At 45.4% G+C, this 23125-nt stretch overlaps 1 protein-coding gene across 1 annotated transcript in view; it reads right to left on the reverse strand.

Moving 5' to 3' along the window:
- ptprga (protein tyrosine phosphatase receptor type Ga) overlaps positions 1-23125 on the reverse strand; it is a 171080-nt gene that overhangs the window by 5033 nt on the left and 142922 nt on the right. Inside the window, exons 10-26 of the mRNA XM_030777647.1 lie at positions 22269-22377; positions 21924-21973; positions 21005-21767; positions 17839-17971; positions 13060-13151; positions 9528-9619; positions 5926-6022; positions 5690-5772; positions 5421-5555; positions 5069-5203; positions 4610-4782; positions 3467-3602; positions 3023-3169; positions 1457-1550; positions 1127-1203; positions 803-931; positions 256-402 (exon numbers count right to left, since the gene is read on the reverse strand). Coding sequence (XP_030633507.1) covers positions 256-402; positions 803-931; positions 1127-1203; positions 1457-1550; positions 3023-3169; positions 3467-3602; positions 4610-4782; positions 5069-5203; positions 5421-5555; positions 5690-5772; positions 5926-6022; positions 9528-9619; positions 13060-13151; positions 17839-17971; positions 21005-21767; positions 21924-21973; positions 22269-22377 — 2592 coding nt within the window. The remainder of the gene's footprint in view (positions 1-255; positions 403-802; positions 932-1126; positions 1204-1456; positions 1551-3022; positions 3170-3466; positions 3603-4609; positions 4783-5068; positions 5204-5420; positions 5556-5689; positions 5773-5925; positions 6023-9527; positions 9620-13059; positions 13152-17838; positions 17972-21004; positions 21768-21923; positions 21974-22268; positions 22378-23125) is intronic.

The following is a 23125-nucleotide window of genomic DNA, read 5'->3' on the forward strand; positions in this document are numbered from 1 at the left end:
CACACACATGCACACACACACACACACACACACACATGCACACACGCACATGCACACATACACATGCACACATACACATGCACACGTACACACGCGCACACGCACACGCACATATACACATGCACACATACACACACGCACACACACACACACACACATGCACACACGCACATGCACACACGCACATGCACACATACACATGCACACGTACACATGCGCGCACACACACACACACACACACACACACACACACACCTGTGTGGCTTCCAGGATGAAGTCATGGATAATGATCTGTTCCTCATTGGAAAGGCATAGTCTGTCTTTGCTTATCAGGGTGACAGTAAAGGCCTCACAGTTCATGGCTTCCTCTCGACTGGGCCAGTACACAAATTCATCCTCAGCCTGAAGCAAAGAACACAAGAAGGGTTGGTAACGAGGGGCATGGGAGTAGAGAGACACATACAGCTAATAGAGTAAAGTGAGAAATCTAAACAAGCACATTGACTGTGAAAAACAGACTAACGAGAAGTGATAGTGCTATGCTAAAAAAAATGATGCCACAAGTGTGAAAAGCACTAAGGCTCCAGAAAAGTATGATACTGACAGGCAGACAGTGCTGTTTCAACATCGATTTGAGCGGATGATTTAACAGCTACTGACACCTGCCAAACGCTTTTCTGTCCCTAACAAGCCCTTCGCCAACAAATTCACTTCACAAGTAAAGGCCTCTACAGAGAGCAGAATGAAATCAGAGGTTTCTATTTTTTTTTTTTTTTTTTTACAAAACAGTACACTCCCTCACCAGGCCCTGGTTGTCAGGCAACATGACGATGATTTGAGCATTGTGGTCCCAGATCATCCTCCAAAAGTCCTTGGTGGTGTGAGGTAAGGGATGCTGGGTAATGATGAACTCGTTACTACGGTAATAGCCCTGTATTGACATGGGAGACAAAATTCAAAACAGGAGTTTTAATACGAGCACAGCCATGCGCTCAAAGTAAACTAACCGCTGTGAATCACTGCTAGACTCTAGACGGGATATGATCTCGACGGACCAGCCGTTTATATTGCTGTGAGGTCACAGAAGCGTGAAGGGCTGATAGTAGTCATGGTAACAGGGACTTACCATTATGTAAGATGCATTAATATAATCAGTGCCTTTCATTCCAGGTAGAGGTGCCAAACCAACACGAGCTCTCTCCGCTAAGGGTAAAAAAACAAAACAAAACACACACACACACACACACACACACACACACATACACACACACACAGACACACACCACAAACAACCAATCAGGAAACAGGAAAAAATGCATAGAATAACATGAGCTGTAACCAGCTGAAAGATTGGTCATCGTAATGTCAGACCTTTGGATGCAGTAAAAATGTGATAAGAAGAGGGGAGGGGGGTGGAGGGAGCTAGCAGTGTGAAAATGAGTTGTTTGTTACTTACAGGGAACCACAGAAGAGTTGCGATTCTTTTCCTTGTTGCAGTCTTTCTGTGCACTGAAACATTCCACAAATCTAGCATTGCACTGTGTCACTAACTGCAAACAAACAGAGGGTAAAATAAGGACAAATGTCTTAGTGTAATAGAGGTTTATCGTTCAAAAAAACAGCTCTCTCTCTCTCTCTCTCTCTCTCACTTCCTATCTCTCAGACGCACTCAATGTCACAAGCAAATTCTCTGCTCTCCATAGAGAGCATTGAAATGCACTTACTTCAAAAATCTCAAAAATATTTAACCAATCCAATCACTACATCACCTTTACAAAATGACAGGAGAAGACAGATTGAATGCTGCTCAGTGCAAATTGCACCATAACAGGTAGTGAAGGCACAGTTTACATTAACGCTAGAGTACATCAGATGGCAGCCTTGAGAAAATTGCTGATGCTGAAAACCTCATTTTATGGCCTCAAAAAAAAAAAAAAAAGGCAGCCTAAATATATTGCTGACTTGACATGCTCTGTCCCCAGTCGCAAAGTGACATTTTTGCTTATCTCAATCATAGTTTGTCCAATGCGGAGAAGCAAAGACATGTCTCATTCGGTGCAAGTTCCAGCGTTGACCTTCCAGACTGACTACGATACCTTAAACAGGCGCTCTAAAATGCATCTTAGAATTCCTGTCTGAAAATACTTAAGACAGTGAGGCCTTGGCTGAAACCAGACAGCCCCAGGGGCCCCTGTAATACTGTGCATGCTGCCTTAAGCTGAAGGTTTGTGTCTTGAGAGAGGTACATAGTAAGTCAAGGATATAGGAAATTAGGGGGAAAAAAACCCCCAGCACTTAAACGACTTCCATATCAGGAAGGACACATTAACTTAATTTACACCATCTCACATGAAACTCATGAAATACATTTAGAATGTATGAAACGCAAACATGCAGTCATTTTAATCAAACGTCACTCTCCTAATGCATTCAAAAGAATTACGGGAAAAGTCAATGGATCATGACTGATCTATGCCACTTAACAGAAAAAATGGAATCTCTTAACAGTATGCATTACTTCTAGATATGAACACTAAAAAGAAATAGTCTGGGCAGAAAAAGAAAAAAAAGAAGAAGAAAAAAACGATTAACTTCAAATCCAGTCTTGGGGCTAATTGTATTAAAATCACAATGGGTTCAATTGTTTCGCAAGAGCACCCTCAATCTAACAATACCACAAGCCAGATTACATTGTCTACGAGAGCGATGAAAGCCAATTACAATCTAAGCGCGTCGCCCAACCCTGGGACAACTCCGATCTCCAATCCTGATAGCGGGACAGAGTTGCCCTGGCGACATGCAATGAGTGGTGATCTAAGAGAAAGCCTAGAGAAGTATTTTGTTCCGCCCCCCCGATTCTAATTACATTAACTTTACTTTGAGCTGAAATGGATGACTCATTTCTCACTTCAGGCCATCTGTAGCGAAGAACCGAACGAGAAAAACTGGGAGAAAATGTGAGACAGACAAAAAAAAAAAGTTCAGAGAGAGGTAAGCAGGTTGGCACAGGGGTTATCCTAACCTTGAACTGCTTTTCTAGGCGAGTTTTGCCCCCGGGGCCGGGAGTGAGGATGCTGTTGACATAGCTGTGGAGCTGGCTGGCCAAGACTTCTGTCTCCTTGCCAAGAATGGCCTCCATCAAGGCGTCATGAATGAAGATGTACTGCTCCTGAATACAAGCCAGCCGACACAAAGGGTAGAGCACCGTAAGAGCCAATCAGTATGACCAGAGTGTGTTTCATATAACAAATACTCTCAGAGAACTTAGTGCTCCATAAGATAAGGGTTAGAAAAGAACAGGGCAGACGTGTGTAATTTAAAAATCTGTGATAAGGAAGAGATAAATAGTTTGGAGTGTGAAATACATTGCGTAAAAAAGCTTGGCTAACTCCTGCCTCGCTCACATACAAAATGAATGACTCTGAACATGATTATTGATTGATCCGGGGTTGGGGATATGACCTACCTCTGTTTGGACTAGGTAGTTACGCTGTGTGCGGATGTGTTTGAGGAAACCCAGTACATTGACCGTGCCTTTGTCCTTGATTTGCTGCAGCATGCTGTCTATGACTATGTACGTCCCTGTTCTGCCCACACCAGCACTGAGGGGAACACACACACACACACACACACGTAAAACTCTGAGAAACAGTGCCTCTGAATATGCATAATTTCTCCATTAGCAACTTCTAAACAGGCCAGACCATCACTGCCGCTAACCCACTGGTGACTAATTTCTCGGCTCTGGCATAGCATGGTGGTGTAGTGGGAGTTAAGGCAAAGCAGAGAGGAAGAGAGAAAGAGTTTAATCATTAATACGGAGCGCCGGTTTTCGGGCCGAGCTCGGGGAAGCTGCGGGGCCGTGTGGGTCTCTCCAGGTCAAGACTAGAGTAATGAGGGGAGCTGCAGCGTGGTGGATCCCGACTCTGTAATTGACTGTGTGGACACAGCACACCGGCGGTGAAGGGTCATTATCTAACTGCTGAGGATAGGTGACATTAGAAAGCATTACTCTCATTATCGCCACGCTTTGTGTTGACAATTATAGTCCATTTCTCGAGTCTGGCCGGTACTGCTTTTACTGCTCTTAAAGATTACATTCGCCAAACGAGTTCGATAGTTGAGAGGTCAATGTCTCTCAGGTAGCGCAAGAAAATTCGAGAGACAGAGAGAAATTCCACTGTTTTCACTACATCTGTAAGTCCTGATTATACATCATATGCAGACTGGAAACAGGAAACGTGCCAGGTCTGTGCTGAGTGTGTATAATAAGCAGGCAAAACCAAGTGCTTTGATTTCTTCTACAGCATACAGATGCCACTGAGTTAATTATGGTTTTGGGAAATCAGTGAAGGGTATCAGCGAAATTTGGAGAAAAATAAAAATTGAGAAACGTGATACATGTCAAAACGTGGGGCAAATATTGAAGAGTTTTTATATAGATTGTAAGTTCACAAAATGCCGTGGACTCTGAAACAAGCACACGGGTGGATATGTTCAAACAGAGCTGATTTCCAGCCTTGGACGTGTGGTCTCAAGTGAATGTATACAGCTCTATCCACAGCTTGCCTATGCGCACGTGAGAGAGAAATCCAGCATGTCTGTGTACCTGCAATGGACAAGCATTGGGCCCATATCTGGCTGCTGGGCAGCTGAAGACCTCCTGACAAACGTGAGCACGGGCAGGGCATACTCGGGCACCCCCATGTCCGGCCACTGTGTGTAATGGTACTGGATCACAGTCCGCTCGCTCTGACGACCTTTGGGATTGCCCTTTTGACCCTGAGGAGAAAAAAAAAAAAAAACCCTACCCCGTTAAACGTCGCTATTAACGAGGACGCGGTCGGAGACAGCGCTGCTCCTGGCCCTTGAAGCTCTGGGTAACGTTTCGCTCTTTTCACAAAGGCTGCTGGAATCTTGAGCTGGAATAAGCTCTTGAGCTTCTTGAGTTACTTACTCATTCATTCAACGCAGAAATTCTTAACAAAAAAAGCGATGTGAGGTAATGCGCTTCTCAAGGCCATAAGCAGAGCAGAGAGAGTGCGAGAAAAGAAAAAGGGTTACCTACCTTTTTAACTTTTGTGTTGCGTATTGTGAAGCGGCGAAGCGTGTAGCAGGCGTGTACTTTCGTGCTCTTCAGCGTCACCACGACGTTGCCGTACTCCTCGCTGTTTTCCGTGGGCCAATACTGGTCGCATTTTCTCTGCACACAGAAACACGGGGGTGACAACGAATTCAAAGTTAGAATCAGCATATGGCTATTCTCATAGGAACCGTCTGAACGCGGAAGGACAGAAAGACGACGCATTTTCTTTCTTTTCTGTAATGTGCCGTGCGTCAGAGTCCGTTTGATTCCGTTTCAAATGTCATCCAGTAGGAGGGAGCGATGATAAAAGAGGGGGAAAGAAGGATGAACTCACTCTTCCTTTCTCCACCAGGTTAGTGATCATAATAATGATCCCAGTGTTCTGTTCCCAAACCATCCTCCAAAAGTCCTCAAACGTGGACTTCAGAGGGCCCTGAGCCGCAATGTAGGCCTTGGGTTTATTATAACCCTACAAGACACAAAGACATAATGTCAGACTCAAAACACACCAAATACACACAAACAAACATACAAACAAACCTGAAGACACAAAATCTCTTGAATATGTATATCTGAAGAGAGGGTATTAAGTATAAAACTCACGTCCACATAGTTAGCGTTGATGTAGTCACTGTGTTTGGAGTCTTTGCCCGCCAAAGGTCGTAGTTTTACGCGACTGTGGTCATCTGGAGGTGAAAGCAAGCATGTTAAGGACATGGTAAAAAACAGGTAGGGTCTGAGCATCTTAAGTTATGCGCATATCTGAAAAGCTTGTGTCTGGATGTTAAAGATCAGGCCCTTCAGACACGGCCGTGAGACTAGCGAAGCGGAACACTCACAGGCCACAATGTTGATGTATCTGTTCTTGTGTTTGTTGTCAGGGTGATTGGAGTGTTCTGACGTGATCTTCATATCTGCTGTGCACCGCTGCACTTCCTGTGGAATACAAATACAAACACGGATATGACACGCACAGCCGGAAAAGCTCATCTCCCTTTCAGGAAAAAAAAAAAAAGTAAAAGAAAAAAGAAAAAAAAAAATCGGTGTTTTTCAGTTTTGTATTCAACATTCTGTTTTTTCTTTGTGGTGAAAATCTCTTTGCAACTTAATTGTTATTCACATTAAAATGGGGGGGTGAAGCGAAAGCAAAAGGCCTATGGCTATAGAGGTAATTATGTTGCACAAAAACTGAATGAACTGAAAAAGCATTTGCTCAATTAGAGCATAGCCATACAGACTGGGTACCTAAGTCTGTGTGTGTGTGTGTGTGTGTGTTTCAGGCTGGCGAGATTGCTGATCAGGTGGTGCCCTGTGTAAAGTCAGTGTGGTGAGCTGGAGCCCCTGTGGACTACAGTATTCTGTGTCTGTGTGCTCATGTGTGAGGGGACGCTGGAGGATGTTCTTTCTTTTCGGTGCCATCTGTTTCAGTCCCGGCCCCAAACAATCTGAGCACCATTCCCCACCCCCACCCCTCTCTCTGGCCCCTACTACTATCTCGTACAGGACCCTCTATGAACCCCCTCACAGTTGCAGTTCTGCTAAAAACCAACATCTTGTCCAGGAAATACAACATTTATGGAGCAGGTATTTAAGGAAGATGGGTATGTATTCATATGTATATAAAATGTGCGTACATTGTATATGTAATGCAATATATATATTCATTATTTCCAGTTTAGTTTTGCAACCAGGTATTGATGTCGGGGTATGAAACAGCCAGGATTATTTTGGGCTATTTCCAAACAGTCCAGAGTCTCTCAATAAGCCTGATAAGGGTGGATGTGAGTGTGGGCTGTGTGTTTGTGTTTGTGTTTGTGTATATGAGAGAGTGTGATTAGTTAGATAAGACACTGAGAAGACACAAAACATTGTCAACAAATGCTTTCAGCAGATGGCAGCTGCTCTCTCTCTCTCTCTTATACACATACACACACACACACACACACACACACACACACACATATACGCACAGCTGCACATGCTCTGGCTACTGTTACCTGGGTAGAAGAGAAAGCACTGGAGCCTCTCACTGGACCAGTGCCCAGTCTAACGATACTCAGACTGGGAAACGCTGCGTCCTCTGGGTATGTTTAGTAAGCAAGTGATTGATTACGCTAGGCTACATAGCTCCGACAAAGTACGCCTGACAAACCAGACCAGGAGTCATGAAGCTTCACAACACAACACACTGCACATGGAAACTAAAAAAAAAAAAAAAAAGACTGATTTGAGGGGAGACTATACAATAATAGCTAATGTAACTCTGACAAACAAAATGTACCAGAGAGTTGTATTTGAGCACATAAGGTTATCTGAGGTCAGATCTGTGTAATGTGTGTCCTCACGCCAGGTTTTCAGTGCTTCTGGATAAATAAAAGCTGGGTTTCAGTGTGAACTTTGATCTGGAAGGTATTTATACAATCTTGGGAAATGTTTTATTTACATGCAAACTGGCGTTCTTTCATGTTTGTATGCTGTCCTGTCGACCGAATGTTTAATTTTCTCCCATTGCTGTTTGGCCTTTTCTGCCATTCAACGTTTCGGGGTTTTTTTTTTTTGTTTTTTTTTTTAGCTTTCTTTCCCAGGACTTCCAAAAAAAAAAAAAACCTCAGCTCCCAGCACAATTCCTATGCCTGTTCAAGACAAGCCGATCTGATCCAATCAAGGCCTCTGCTTTGCGGGGTCTTTCCCCGCTTCTTTACAACCCAGGCCACGTCTCTCTCTCCGGCCTGCCAGCACAAAGCCACTTGTCAGGGGAGCGAGAGGCTCTGGCCAAAAGGGGTTTTGCTCGGCTGCCTTGCCCCTTTTCTTTGGACTTGATTGGAAAGCCGAATAAAGAGCTGTGTAGTGCACAGAGCACTCTATTGAGGCAGACACTGGTCCCCTTAAAGCACTTCCCTGTGTCCATCAAGCGGCCCCCAGGGACAAAAAGGGGGCCCAGCTCTCCCAAAAGAGTACCCTCATTACTCCTCCCGCCGCTCCTCACACCCCATCACTACGCTCCTGCTCTGGCCTCAGGAGGCTGGCCAAGCACTCAGCTATTCACAAGAACTTGGGTTCTGAGGAGAATAGCATGGGAGGTAAGGTCCATGAAGCCATAGAGAGAGCGAGAGTGAGAACAAGAGTGGGAGAGGGAGAAAGAGAGACACAGAGAGAGAGAGAGAGAGAGAGAGAAAAGAATGAGAGCCTTAGGACATTAAGAAGAAGTGTAAGAGACCTGCTGCTCTGGTCCCTCAGCTATGGTCCATGAGGTGGAGGTTTAGCTAACAGGCCACAGCGGAGAGCAAAAGAAGAAGACAGAGCTATGAGCAGAGACGTGAGATCTTACACCGACTCAATTTACTTTCCAAAAATCACAGGGCTGAGCACAGCCAGGGAGAGTTAGAAAGACAAAAAAAAAAAAAAAAAATTCAAACAGTGAGAGGTTTCAGAAGCTACAGAGCAAAGCTACGGCTCAAACCTCCTCTAAACAGAAACCATTCACTTTATAAAGGGCGGTGAGGAAAAAAATTCCTGGGTGGAAAAAGAAAAAGAACATCAAAGCTTCTGCCATGGGTGAGACGGGTAACCCGAGGCCTGCCGCTGCACATCCTTCATCCGACGTTGACACTGCCACCGGCGAATAAAAAGAACAGCGCCGTGTGGTCCCACTAATCTATGAATTATTGATAGTCGCGACCTGCTTCTGATCCGGTCCCAGGTAAATGTTTATTTAGTCTGACAGCACGCCGTTGCCGTGACACCATGCGCTAACCCCACGCCGAGGCCAAGACATGCACACGAACATCGGCGGAACAGCCTCTGTCCTCCACCATCTGCTCCACATACACATTAGCAGGAGAGAGTCCAAAATGTCCCACACAAGCTATCCATCATAGCAGCCTTGGTCCTTTCTCTCTCTCTCTGGCATGATTTTTATCAGACCAGCAACCCCCCCCCCATTTCAACTCTGCCAACAATATCTAACATACACATTTAGAGAGAGAGGGAGACCAGCTGCTGCACACCACCTGAGGAGCACGGGCGAACGAAAAATAAAGAGATGGCTATGGATGTGCACATGAGTGGGATGGGCAGCAGCCTATTCCTAAAGAGCAGTGAATGCAAGATTTGATCTGAGATTTCAAAGTCCTGAGGAACTCCAGACTTTCAGAATCAAAAGCGTTTCCAAAGGAAGAAAAATCCGAATTTCACTTTAAATACTTGCACACAATCTCGTATTTTTTATTTTTTTTTTTAGCAAGAAATAGCGTATAGGAGCCTTTCTTCCTTTAGAATTTGAGATTACAGATTTTAATGAACCAGTTTGAACCAAGGGAACCAATTCACCAAGGGAGCAAAGGTGAATTAGCCTGGTGTTAGGGCAAAACCATGCAGGAGTGTGACTCTAGGGGAGGAAGGATGTCTACTCCTGAGATAGAAAGGGTGTTTGATGCCTTACCTCAAACTCCTCAGAGAAGCCATGCTGGTTGTTCGAGTAGAGCTCAGAGACGTGTTTGATGAACTGTTTGACGGGAATAGCCTCCATGTCATCTGAAAGAGGACACAAAGATTGAGCTTTTTTTCATATTTTGAGAGAGCGCGGCTGTGTCAGGGTGGAGTGTGGGGCGGCGGTGGTGGATGGAGGTAATGACATGAAACTTCATGGTCAAGCCAACAAGAACAGTGTCGTTTCCCCCCCCCCCCCTAAAATCAGATTAAATATTTCAATGAAACAAATTAAAAACATGGATTATTCATCAGCATCAGCTTATGTTTCTGATAGGTGAGAGAAAGTTCCCAGCTTTCATCTCACAGAGGGACATAAATGATTCACACCCAATCTGTCCGTAGTTATACACTCCACTGAGAGAGAAAGGGAGATAGAGTGAGAGAGAGAGAGAGAGAGTTAAGGAGTCAACTTCTCAGAGGACAGGGGATCTTAATGAAGAGGAAAGATCTGCTCTCTCTCTCTGATGCGCTCTCCTATCGTTGCCTGTGGGAATCTAACTAAACGCTCATTAACTCAAACTATACGAGTTTCAGCCAACTGCAGCAAGCCACTTCAATGAAAAAAGACATTAAAAAAAAAGGAAACTCTTATTTCTTTATACAGTTTTTTGACAGTGTAAGCTCTTAACTGTGACATATATTAACATATTCTAAACCCCTCTCCTCTCCAACTAACTGTTTTCTTCATTAAATATTTAGCGTAAAACTGCCGCAATGAATTTTGTTTAATTTTTACGCCACAAAAACGTAATCTACACACAAGCAGAAGTCAAAAGCAAGCAGGAGTGCACAAAATTCGAATTATGATCATTAATATCCACACTGTTAGATCACCTTTGACACGTACAATAAAGCATACTTAATGAAATAACATTCATGCTCTTTTCAAATAACATCTACGCTGTCCACAGCACAAATAAATTATATATCATTTTCAGTGATTACGCAGTGATTTAAAAATCCTTGTGCTGTATGTAGAGGCAGATTCAGAGATAGGTCCCCTCCATTGTCACAGATGGCCCTGTGTTCACCTTCTTTCAGTAAAGTTAATAACTTCTCTGCTCTAGATGATCAGGGATCATGGCAGAATCTACTGAACGCAACAAAATATATGAATCATTTTCATCAGTAGGGACAGCTGAGCAAACAATTAATGCAGTTTTTTGTACTAACAGATAGTAAGTCATCATTTTGTGACTCTCACAAGCGAGATGTTTTGTGAGAAAAACCTAAAGTCTGAATGGTTTTGAATCAGTGCTTTGGGGGGACTTGAAATCCAGTCAGATTGAAGCCACAGCAGGAGATTCCTGCAGGAAGCGGCTGAAAGTCTGCAAACGAGAGACAGAGCTGCATGACTGCTCATCGGTGGCCCCTGTCATAGCCTGGCCTGGTCTCTAAGTTTTCATCTGAGACTGGCACACAGACAGCGTCAGCCTTCAATCCGTCACTCATCAATCTGTCTGAGACTGTAAACATACCATCTAAAACCCATACAAACAGCAGATTACTACCCCTCCCCTAACAACACAAGATTACCACGGCACATACCCATTCAGAGGGACAGAATGAGAGAGAGAGAGAGAGAGAGAGAAAGAAAGAGAGAGAGAGAGAGAGAGAGAGAGAGAGAGAGAGAGAGAGAAAGAAAAGAGAGATAGATTTGAAGTTGAGTCTATGAACAGTCTACTTTTAATGGGTTGGAAAAGTAAAGATATGACAGATGTATGTGCTGAGAGGACTCAAAGCCAAGAGGCCAAAGCCAAGACAAAAAGCATTTTGCATTCAATTCACTGTATTTTGTAGGGAAACAGAAAAAAAACCCCTGTAATCCCTTCACTTTGTCTCGGTCAAAACACCTCATTACTCGACCCCCCAAAAGCAAACAAACAAACAAAAAAAAACAAAAAACAACCATCTCACCTTTAAGTCACAAAACAGATCCACTGACATCTAAAGCTGGGTTCCTAAAAACAGGAGCATGGTCTTTACTCAAATACACTGAATGGTTCAAAACTAGCTAGAGTCTATTTGGCTTCATATTGTCATTTCCAAATCCATGGAAACTGAAAATCAGAAAAATACAAGGTCGTATGCGTTTGAGGAAATAGTGTGCTCACAGTATTGTTTAGATTTGCAATTGGTAATTGCCATTGAGTGACATGTGACTATAGTGCCAACATTAAGAACATTCCTATGAATGCCAAGCTTTGCCCATGCCAATCTGGCATACCCAGGCACAAATTCAGTTCAGGGCTCGGAGGCATGGCTATTGTCAACAGTGTCACAGAAAAACAATGAAAATTGGTTCCATTTGAGTGCTTATGTGAATGGCCCTGTTATATGCAACAGGAATTGTCTCTCACAGAATCATCTAATAGCGGAACCATTTCTCTCCCTTGCCGGTTTGTATAAGCCATGTGCTACCTAAAATCACCTCCTGTCCTACTCTGTATTCACACACACACACACACACACACACACACACACACACACACACACACACACAGACACGCACACACACATGGGCATTAAGCCACAAAACAGCACGGGCCAGTGGCCTAAGCCACGACTCAGCCCTCATGCTTACACACTCCACCGGCTAACAGTTGTGTGTTTCTGTGTCTGTGATCGAGGTAAATAACACCAGCTGGGATCCCGAACGAGGACGATCTGTCGTTCAGAGCGCTGAATTTTTTTTTTCCCTAACACACCTGGTGTCCCACTAACTGTCACCTTCAGAGTGAGACCTGAACCGGAGGACTGACCTCTCCTGACATTCACCGGAACAGCTCGGTCTGGCCGACTGTCCACAAAGCAAGAGTCACACAACACAAATCAGAAAACATCTCATCCCTCCCAGCAGAGCCAGAGAATGCCGCCGAACAAGAAACAGGCTTGCCTTGAGATCCATTTTTCTTCTTCTTCTTTTTTTTTTTTTCCTTTTTTTTTAACATCTATACTTCACTCCACGCTAGTTGAGATCTTCATTTACCCCACCTTATGTAAAAATCAATGTGGCAATGGACTTTTACATCCAAGGGGGTCATTAAACTAATCTGGGAGATGTATGGTTTATAACAAGCATTAAAACCAGTTTCCAGTCTCCAGTGCCTGCTCGCCTCTGGAGAAGACATTTTTCACTTCTCAAGATGGGTCCAATTATTTCTACAGCGGCGAGAGTAAAAAGAGGGGGGGTGGAGAGTATATCAAATAAAATGAATCACTCCGCTCTAGATGTTCTATGCAAAAGAGCAGAAGCACATATAAAATCAACAGTGGCCAGATGCGCACTTTTAAAGACACTGGTCGCAAGCCCATTCACAAGTCTGGTGAGTGTTGCTGATGGTCATTTGATTGAATGTAGCGAAAGCCCCACCTCCCAACCCTTTTGCCTCCTTTGTTAACTTCGCCGAGGGGTTTACAGTATCCCTGGTCCCTGCTAAGACTCAAACCCCTGTTGAGAGCGCTAGCGACGGGCAGCTCACCTGGGATAGGGATGACCGGAATACTCTCATTGGGCACCACCCTGGGGGAGCTGCTGTCCTCCACATAAAAATGAGCTGTCTGGAAGCACCTCCTGATGGAGAAAGAGAGCGAGAGAGAGAGAGAGAGAGAGAGAGAGAGAAAGTTATAAGATGTATTTGACTGAGAAAAAAGCCTGGAGACAGAGAACAAGAGAACACTTAATCGATTGAAGATCTCAAAAATAAAAAAAATAAAAAAACCACAAGATTGATCTCTGTAAATCGTCCTGCCCTGACAATGATTAGTGTATGGAGACGATATTAGTGACAATGAGAGAGTGAAAGAAACAGAGAGAGAGAGAGAGAGAGAGAGAGAGAGAGAGAGAGAGAGGAGTCGAGGAGTCAAACTGTGAATGATGTATCAGTGCTGTCATCCCGTGCAGACTAGGTGACAATCCCTGCTAAAGTAAACACAGATGGCACCAAAAGATGTTTGACAGGACCACGGCGCACTTTGAACTCCTTTCCAAAGAGCAACATAAACACAGCAGCGTACAGGTGAACAGGCATACACTGAAGACTTAACTGTGCAGATTACTTTCACAGAAATGGAAAACGCAAAGTTCAACTTCTTCAAATATCTGTTTGATCATACACAGACACTACACGACTTGACAAAACAAAACAGTATTCTACGCACATAACAGGCGTGAACGTTTACAGAAAAACCTTAGACAGAAGCGTGTCACTACTGAGGTGTGCCTCAATAATCAAATAGTGGATATGGAACAAAGATTAAACATGCTTTGTGTCTGTTTTGAGGTAGTCAGCGGACAAAAATTAGAACACAGAAAAATGCTCTCCAGTTTCAAAGGCAGACCAAAAAAAAAAAAAAAAACCCACGAAAACTGGTTTTGCCTCTTTTCTAAACCTAGAAACAAAACAAACCCCCTTAAATTCAACATGGAAGTCACACCAATGACAAAAGAGAGGGGTGAAAGAGGGCAGGAAGAAAATCAATAGAAAGTTGTGAAAGAGAGAGAGACAGAGAGAGAGAGAGAGAGAGAGAGAGAGAGAGAGGAGGATGTTTAAATGCCATAAGAGAAGACGGGTTCTCTCTCTGGGGCAGTCCGGTGTGAAACTCTGTAAGCTCCTTGTGGAAACACTGAGGAAAGGCGTGACGGCAGAGGGACTCCACTCTCTTCCTACCTGTACTTGATGCAGAGCAGTGAGCACAGGCTGGTCATCCTCCAGAAGAACGAAGGAACACAAAAGTGGAAAAGACAAGACGGGCAGCAGAGTCCGCATGCTGCCACTGAGCAAGAGAATGGAGTGAGGGAGGGGAAAGAGAGAGAGAGAGAGAGAGAGAGAGAGAGAGAGAGAGAGAGAAGAGGGGAGGAGAAAGGGGAGGGCTGTCCCCTGTTGCGTCACTTGGCTTTTAAACACCCTCGAGGGCCGGGGTCAGATCAGCAGAACTCCCCGGGAAGCACTGATCCTGGATCAGCTGCTGGACTAGCGTTTAAAGCCAAGTTAAAGGCTGGCTCAGCTGATCTGAAAGCAGTGACGGCGGTCACGCTGATCACGGCCAGCCGGTGAGGTGAAGGAGAGGAGGACCGGGAAGGCTCTTCAATAGGATTAACGCTGTTCGACGTTGCTCTCTCCCACCCACAACACCTGCTGTTGCTCCTGCTTGTCACCTCCCCCTGAGCTGCCCTTTGTTCAACTCCCTCACCAGTTCCCTTCTCTCTATATTGTTCCTGCCACAGAGACCTCCTACAGCACCAGACTAACTCCCAGAGAACAGGAAACACTGGACTGCTTTCTCATTGCAAAGACACAGAACCTGCTCCCTCACGAGAGAACTTGATCATTCTGATTAATGGCGTATATGACCGAATGGTCATTTTCCTTACTGCTAATTTGCACTGCGTAAAATGTGCATTACTTACGAATGCTGACAGTTTTATATTCTTGACCGTATGGGACGCCGGTGTTCAACAGTGTGACGGGAGTACAAAAGCCCTCAGTGATGTTGGAGCGTTGTCCGAGTCTGATGTAACACATGCAGAGGACGACAAGACTCTGCTGCTGACAGTGCTCTGTTCTACACCGCTCCTAAACATCCTTTCACTTGTCTGTCAAACTGAAGAGAGCTGAGGAATCTTCTGACCCCTCGTTTCTTTTCAGGGCTGAAGAAAGGAGAGACGGAATGTGGGAGAGTGTGAGTGAGCGAGCGAGCGAGCGAGTGAGCGAGGGACTGTTGAATAGCTCTTTCGCTAGTGAACGTGTCTCTGGGGTTCAGCCTCTGTATGTCAGGGGATCTGTCAAAACACACACACACACACACACACACACACACACTCACACACAGGCGCGCACGCACAGCGTGTTTCAGCCCGTGACATAAGGGAAGGGCTGATCTGATCTAATGTGAACAGACCTGAGCTCAAATATTAGTGCAGGGTGGTGAAGCTAATCTGGGTCTGTCAGTCTGCTCCTGCTGTAATTACCTGTTAAAGCCTCTCAGATCTAACTGCCAGTCTATACACACACACAGACCCCCTAGTGGCAGAAAGGGAACATTGCACGTACACAAACTTCAGGTCTGCTAATGAATCAGTCAGAGGCTAATTAGCAGAGAGCAGCAGTGACCTTTACACACATGGGGATGGGGGGGTGGGGGGGGGGGTGGAGAAGTTGCGTTCGTCATAGTGTGGAGGACAGCTCTTTCAAATGACTCTGACATCAGCGCACGCGTATCCTTGTCGCGTGACACTACGAGCATTGTGTAAACACACAGTGGAAAGAGCATATTCATATGAAAACACAAATACATGCATACATGCACACACACACACACACGTGCGCGCGCACACACGCACACACAAAACAGCAGCTCACAACAAAACAAATGCCTTAACAAGGGCCTTTGCACACAAACAAGAACAATGAGGAGAGAGCTTGTTTGGCTAAGTCCATGTGGTAATACATGAAACCTATCAGAACTTAACTCTACTTGTTGCAGTGTGAAATGAGTGAGATGAAACGTGTGTGTGTGTGTGTGTGCATATATAGATATGTGCTTAGTGCGGAAAACACTGAGATGTGTGTGTAGTTCTTTCGTTTACGTAAAAACATTCCTCGGTCATAACTGAATTCAATACATACTATGCCTTACACATTTACTGAAAGTGTGTTTGTAGCGACGCGTTAAAAGACCTAGTACGTGTACAGCGCAGTCTGTGGAGTGTACCCACGCAGATGTTTCACTGAGGGTAATTAAAAATATAATTCACAGTTATTAGGGGTCTTACTGCTTTAACAGGGAGGAAATGCTACAGTTAAAACATTTCCTTAGACGCTGCACAGATTAAGGCTCGCATCCACTGACTCCACTGCTGCTTAACAACACCATAAATAGAAGTGGTGAACTGCTAATGACTCATCAGGATGTGAGTGTGTGTGTGTATGTTTGTGTGTGTGTGTGTGTGTGTGTACGTATGTGTTGATTATGGCTTTAATTTGCATGGCTAACAGCAGTGTGACAGATGCACGTTATCATGGGGGGATTCCTGTGTTGATATGGCTGGAGGGCAAAAGCTCTGGAGTAAAAAAAAAAAAAAAAAGAAGCCCGGGTTGGGCTTTGCAATGCCCCACCCAACTCCTCCCACCCAGCCCCCTCCCACTTCCAAAGCGTCCCACAGAATCCACCCCCACGCCCCCCCCCCCCCCCCCCCCCCCCCCCACACACACACACACACACTACCCACCACTCCCTTCTCTACTCAGTGTGTGATCAGCTTCAGAGCTCCAGCATAGGCCCATGAACACAGAGCAGATGGCGTTTGTAGCCCCAGGGCTCAGGGCTTGGGCTGTGGGACAGAGACAGACTGCAGTCCTGGTGCAGTCCAGCATTGGGGATAGTGGTGTTTGCTAAACTGAGACATGGTGAATGTGTGCTGTTGTATTCTCCAGAGGGCCATTACAGATTGGCTAGTGGAGTGGAAAACTGCTCCAAATCACCAATAGCATTGAGGTACTGCTGACTGAGAGCAATGCCTTGGCCTTGGAAAGAATCTGTGAGTTAAACAAATGTGTGGAAATATATAAAACAGAAGTAAACAGACTGAAAATGGAGCCAACAAACAAACAACTCAAAGCAGATTTAACTGATGACAGAAAAAGAGAGAATAAATAATGAAGGAGTCATTTAATAAAATAGAGAGAAAGCCAAAGAAAGAAAGAAAGAAAGAAAGAAAGAATAAAATATTCCGAGAGTTAGTGGAATAGATTATGTCAGTAATACCCTCTCTCATCAGATTATAGATCTCATTGGACCTCACTTTCACAAGGCCAGCGGTGCAACCGTGACAACCGGCATCACCAGTTGTCTCCATGACACTAATGGGGGCGTGGTTTTGTCCTGAGGGAAGGCTATAGACCCCCTTTGTCTCACTTACTGTCAGCAGCCAGTCATCACAAACTCCTAACCTGCTCTTATTGCTCCTCCTGGGGTCCGTAAAGCTGGGGGCAATCTGTGGCGAACTACCCCCTAAACCCTTCAGAGCGACACAACTTTCCTTGCAACACACACACACACACACACACACACGCGCACATCTCTGCCCATCAACACCAATAAAACTGGAGAAATAGGAGACTCTATCTTCTGTGAGTTTACCAGCCCTGGAGGGTGCCAAGAGTCAGTCAGAGGTCTGTCCGTATGTGTGTGTGTGCGCGTGTGTGTGTGTGTGTGAGAGAGAGAGAGGGAGAGAGAGAGAGAGAGAAAGACAGACTCACCTCCAGTAAACAAGCACGGCGAGCAGCAGGATGAGACAGAAGAAAGTGAGAGCAGACACCACCACCAGAGGAATGATCCACTCCATTCTGCCTGGGCTATGCACAGGATTCACAGGATACACTATTGTCTTCTCTGTAACACACGCACACACACATGCATGCACACACACACACACACAGAGTAAGATGAGCTACATTTAACAAAATAAGCATCCAATGTACAGCCTTACACACACACACGCGCACACACACACACGCACGCACCTACACATGCACACACACACACACACACACACACACACACACGCACACACACACACACACACAGAGTAAGATGAGCCACATTTAAAAAAATAAGCATCTAATGTACAGCCTTACACACACACACACACACACACACACACACACACACACACACACACAGTGATTTCAGGCAGAAACCACCCTACATTAATATCAAATGAGCTGTCTCATAAACTATAACTGTTGTTGGAGACTTGAAAAATAGACCAACAAAGCACAACAAATGAAAATTAAAAAAAAAAAAAAAAAGCTAATATCAAGACTGTAATAGCCTAATCTTGCTCTGTATTAAAAAAAAAAAAAAAAAACTCTCCAAAAAAAAATTCTCATAATATAACTTATTATGAACTCTTTTCCTTCCAAACAAGCAGTGGTAATCTGCTGTGCTATTCCCTTGTTTTGTTTTGTTTTTTGTTTTTTGCTTAAAAACTGTTTGTGGTGTGTGGTGTGTGTTTGTGTCTAGCGTTCATGTTAGCCCCTGAGCTCTGCGGTTTTCTGCGGCACCGCGTCTCCGTGGTCGGGTCAAACACAGTGGACTCTGCCCTGCTTAGCCACGCTACACTTATCCTCAGCAACCTCAGGAGTCAAACGCAGTCTATCACAAACACCACAACAACACCATCTACACTCTCAGCTGTATCAGTGAAGCCCTGCTCTTATCCAATACACACGCGCAATCAGTGCACCCAAGGCACCTACTCAGCCCAGGTCAACCAATTATCTCTCAAAGCCTGATGAGATGATGCGAGGCCATTGGATCTCCTGAATCGGGAAAGAAAGCACATACCGAAATCTAAGAGTGCAGAGTCATTCCTGGAGCCCATGGCTTCAGCTGCCAGCCGTGCAGACCCAGGCAGGGGAAGGCTGTGGACGTGTGAGCCCAGTACCCTGTAGCGCGGCAGGGAACAGCTTGGAGAAGCATGGCTCAGCCACACCACTGTGTTTGCCACTGTCTGCCTGCCTTGCAGGAAACACCAAACAGCCTTGCGCAAGAGCTGGGGCTAACACGGGTCGCACGCATATGCACGCAAACACGAACGAACGAACGCGCACACACACACACACACACACACATTACTGCTAGCAAGCTAAAAATGGAGCAGAGGGCTTTTTTCCTCCCTGCAGCTGTGTCTCTGTTCTATACTCATCTCCCTGAACGGAAAAGTAGGCCAGCGCACAGCCGAAGAAGAGGGACAGAGAAAAGGAGAGAGAGAGAGGGAGAGAGAGAAGAAGAGAGGAAGAAGGGGAAGAAGAGGGAAGAAGAGAAGAGTGAGAGGAGAAGGAGAGGAAAAAGCAGGAGAGAGAAAAAAAAGGGGAGGGGATGGAAATACAGCTGAGGCCAGGGGGACGGAAGCAGAAGACATAAAAAGGATGGGAATGAAAGAAACTGGCAGGTCAGAAATCAAAGTTAACTCAGGAGAACAAATGCCGAAATGTGAAAGATTGCGAACGCCTACTTCAGGTCTTCACCCATGACAACATAACACAAAATAACACAAACAAAACGTCTTGTCAGCATCAGCTGACTGTCTGCTCCCTGACTGGAACACATAAACACACATATAAGTGTACAAGCAAATCCACACCCACATCCGCAGCACACACATCAGACCTGAGAGGAAGAATCACATCTGTGTGTTTGTGGTGATCTATACTGAGCTAATGAGCAGAAGCTGAAGATGATGATAATGATATGTGTGTGTGAGTGTGTGTGTACGTGTGTGTGTGTGTGTGTGCGCATGTTAGGGATGTACATCTCTATCACTGAGGCCGATGCCATACATACCTCGATGCATTGCAAACGATCCGATACATTTAAGATACATATGAAGCAACTACTACGATACGATATGATTCACCCGTATTGCAATGCAGTGTGATTCAACATAAATAATATAAATAAATAAATCAGATTTTACTGATGTCAGAGACGATGCATCCCAAGTTCATCTCAAATTGTATCTGGTGCACACTTTTTTAATCAGGGGGGAATCGCATCGTGAGCTTTTATGCCAGTGCACCGATGCGAATCGGTGAATCTTACCGTTCCTAGTGTGCGTGTGTGCGTGCATGTGTTTGCGTGTGTGTGTGTGTGTTTCTCTGTGTCTGGGTGTGTGTTTGTTCGTGTGTGAGTGTGTGTGTGTGTGTGTGTGTGTGTTTCTCTGTGTCTGGGTGTGTGTTTGTACATGTGTATGTGTGTGTGCGTGTGTGTGTGTGTGTGTCCATGCGTGTTTGTTTGTGCATTACTCGGCCGTGTGGAAGTCTGAAGCACGGTGACTCATTAGCACATGCTGGGGCAGACTATGGCAGATCAGGAGTCCTCAACCTCACAATCTCACAAAAGCTTGGATGTCAGCGCCAGCAGCACGTAGCACACAGCATAAAGCTCCTCTCAAATCGATACATTCCCAGAACAACACATCCAAAATAACTCCCCACAATCTCAACCTCCACCTTCCCTTGTGCCACCAGCTCTACAAGCCAAGACATCTCTGATGCCCATTGGTCTGCCACCAAAGCTAAAGGCCAGAATACACACACACACACACACACACACACACACAAAAACAGGCATTACTGCAAGAACGGTAACTGTCTGTTTCGAGTCAGTTATGCTCTCTGTCAGCTGTTGGGGTTGGAGAAGCAAGAGAGCTCTTACACCCTTAGGCAATCAGTCAGTTTGGCCCTAGCCCATATAAAGCAGCAAACTAAGGATGTGGAAAGTCCTGCATTTCTATATTTATTAATATTTTTAGATATGAAATATTCATTCTCTTTTATGTTGGCTGATTTATTTGATCTGCTGTCACTTGTTATACTCTCATTAGCCTGAGGAGGGAAGCAGGGAGATTATTTTGCTCACCTGTGTGGATGGAGAAGGGCCACTGTCGACCCATGGGTTTGCTCGTCTGAGATGGATTGTCTGGAGGTTGGAGCCACACGTTTTCATTCCCAGACTCGCTGGTAGCGGGCACTGTTTCTCCGCTCTCTGTGCGTTTCTCCAAATGGTCTTCCGTGACACTAGAGGGCGTGGTGTTTCTCTCGGCCTGTCCTCTCCTCCCTCCTTTCTCTTTGGCAGTAGAGTCTGGTGTGGCTGTGGGCGGCTCTTTGGCCACGGAGCCGTCTACCTGGATGTCCACCCCGTCCCTCGTTTTCTCTTTGTTCTCGGTGTCTTTGTCTTCATCCTCGTCTTCCTCCTTATCTTCCTCCCGTTCTCCTTCATCTCCCTCACCCTTGCTGCTTTTCTCTCCTCTGTCTTCGGCTCCCTCGTTGTCTGTGGTGGTGGAGGTTGTGTCCGCGTCCGAGACGGATGAAGCTGCTGGTTCGGTGGTGGGAGGCACGGTTTTGGCGGCCTGGTGGTTGGAGGCAGTGGTTGGTGCTGAGGACAGAGGCCTTGTGGGCCACACAGAACTGGGGAAAGAGGAGATGACCCCTCCGCTAAATCCCAGCCCGGCCAGGAGAGTGCTAGTCACCACTGATGCCACCGTCGCCTGGCTACCGCTGGAGGAAGGTCCGATGCCGGTCGCCATAGAGACGAAGGAGAAGGGAAGACCAGAGGAGGTCCAGGTGGAGGAGCCGGAGCTGATGGGAGCCATATCTGCTGAGGAGGCTGGGGATACAGTGGGCTTTAGAGGTAGAAAAAAAGAGTGAGTGAGAGAGGAAGATTATCATTTAATAGTTCATTATTCATGTTTTGTGGGTTGTAATATATACACACACACAAAAAAAAACACAAATAGAGAGAGAGAGTGCTGCCATCTCCTGGACGGAGATAAACGTACCATTCCAGCTTTCACTATTCTCGTTCCCTCAAATACTCTGGTAGTGTTTGCTGAAATGACAAGAAAAATACACTCATGCCAGTCTGTCAGAAAAGAGCATGCAAAGGTAAATATGAATCAGGAGCGTATCATAAACAGTGTCATGTTTGCAGAAAGTCATTACAAAATACACTTTTATTTGTATGAAGTCAATCTGTCTACATTTTGAACATTATTGTGAAAAATGATTGACGTGAATTAGAGTAGTGTATGTGTGTGTGCGTGTTTGGGTGCGCGTGTGCATATGTGTGAATGGGTGTTTGCGCCTGTCTGTGTTTGTGTGTGTGTGTGTGTGTGTGTGGTTACCTCTGAAAAGCATGCTTGGACTGAAATCACTACGCATGTCATTCATACACACTGCCTGGACTCGGAAAAGATACAGGACATCCGGTGACACAGGAGTGATAACAGCCTCCTGAAAAACACACACGCACACACACACACACACACACACACACACACACACAAACCAACAGGATAAATGGAGGAAAACACAGGGCTGTGAAGTCTCATGGGGAGTGGATGCGTAGAGAAGCACATCCTAAAAGCTGGCCTTGTGATGTGTTTGTGTGTCTTATCTCCTGAGGGGCACAGGGGGTTTTTGATTCGGGGCAAAACAAAAGGGGGACATCACCACAGGCACCAGTGCTCAGAAAAGCAGCAGCCCAAACCCCTGCAGCCAGGAGACAACAGGACCTGCCCGGGTTCAAAAAGAACATCACCTAAAGAAGCTACTGCAAAAAAAACAAACAAAAAGAAAACAAAAAAAACAAAACAAAACAAAAAGACAACAACAACAAAAAAACCATCACACAACACTTCTCTGCTTTTAATCCTCACAGTGGCAGGCCTCTGGACTGCTAAAACACACACACACACACACACACACACACACACACAGCAACCGGCCCCTTTTAACAGAAAGAGTTTGAGGGATGAGGAGAGACAGGTTGTTCTTCTTTCTCTATCTTTCTCTGGTCACAACTTTCTTTCTCTTCATTAGTGCTAAGAGCAGAGTCTCATTCCTCACTGCATAGCATTCATTACCACTCCAGGGCTCTAGGCTGCAGAGGTGAGACAGTGGAGAGGAACTACATCACATCTGACTGAGTGTGTCAGAGATGAACAGGACCTCACAGTGGAACACTCAGCTCCTTCCACAC

The sequence above is a fragment of the Chanos chanos genome, chromosome 6 (assembly GCF_902362185.1).
Source record: "Chanos chanos chromosome 6, fChaCha1.1, whole genome shotgun sequence".
Classification (NCBI taxonomy): domain Eukaryota; kingdom Metazoa; phylum Chordata; class Actinopteri; order Gonorynchiformes; family Chanidae; genus Chanos; species Chanos chanos.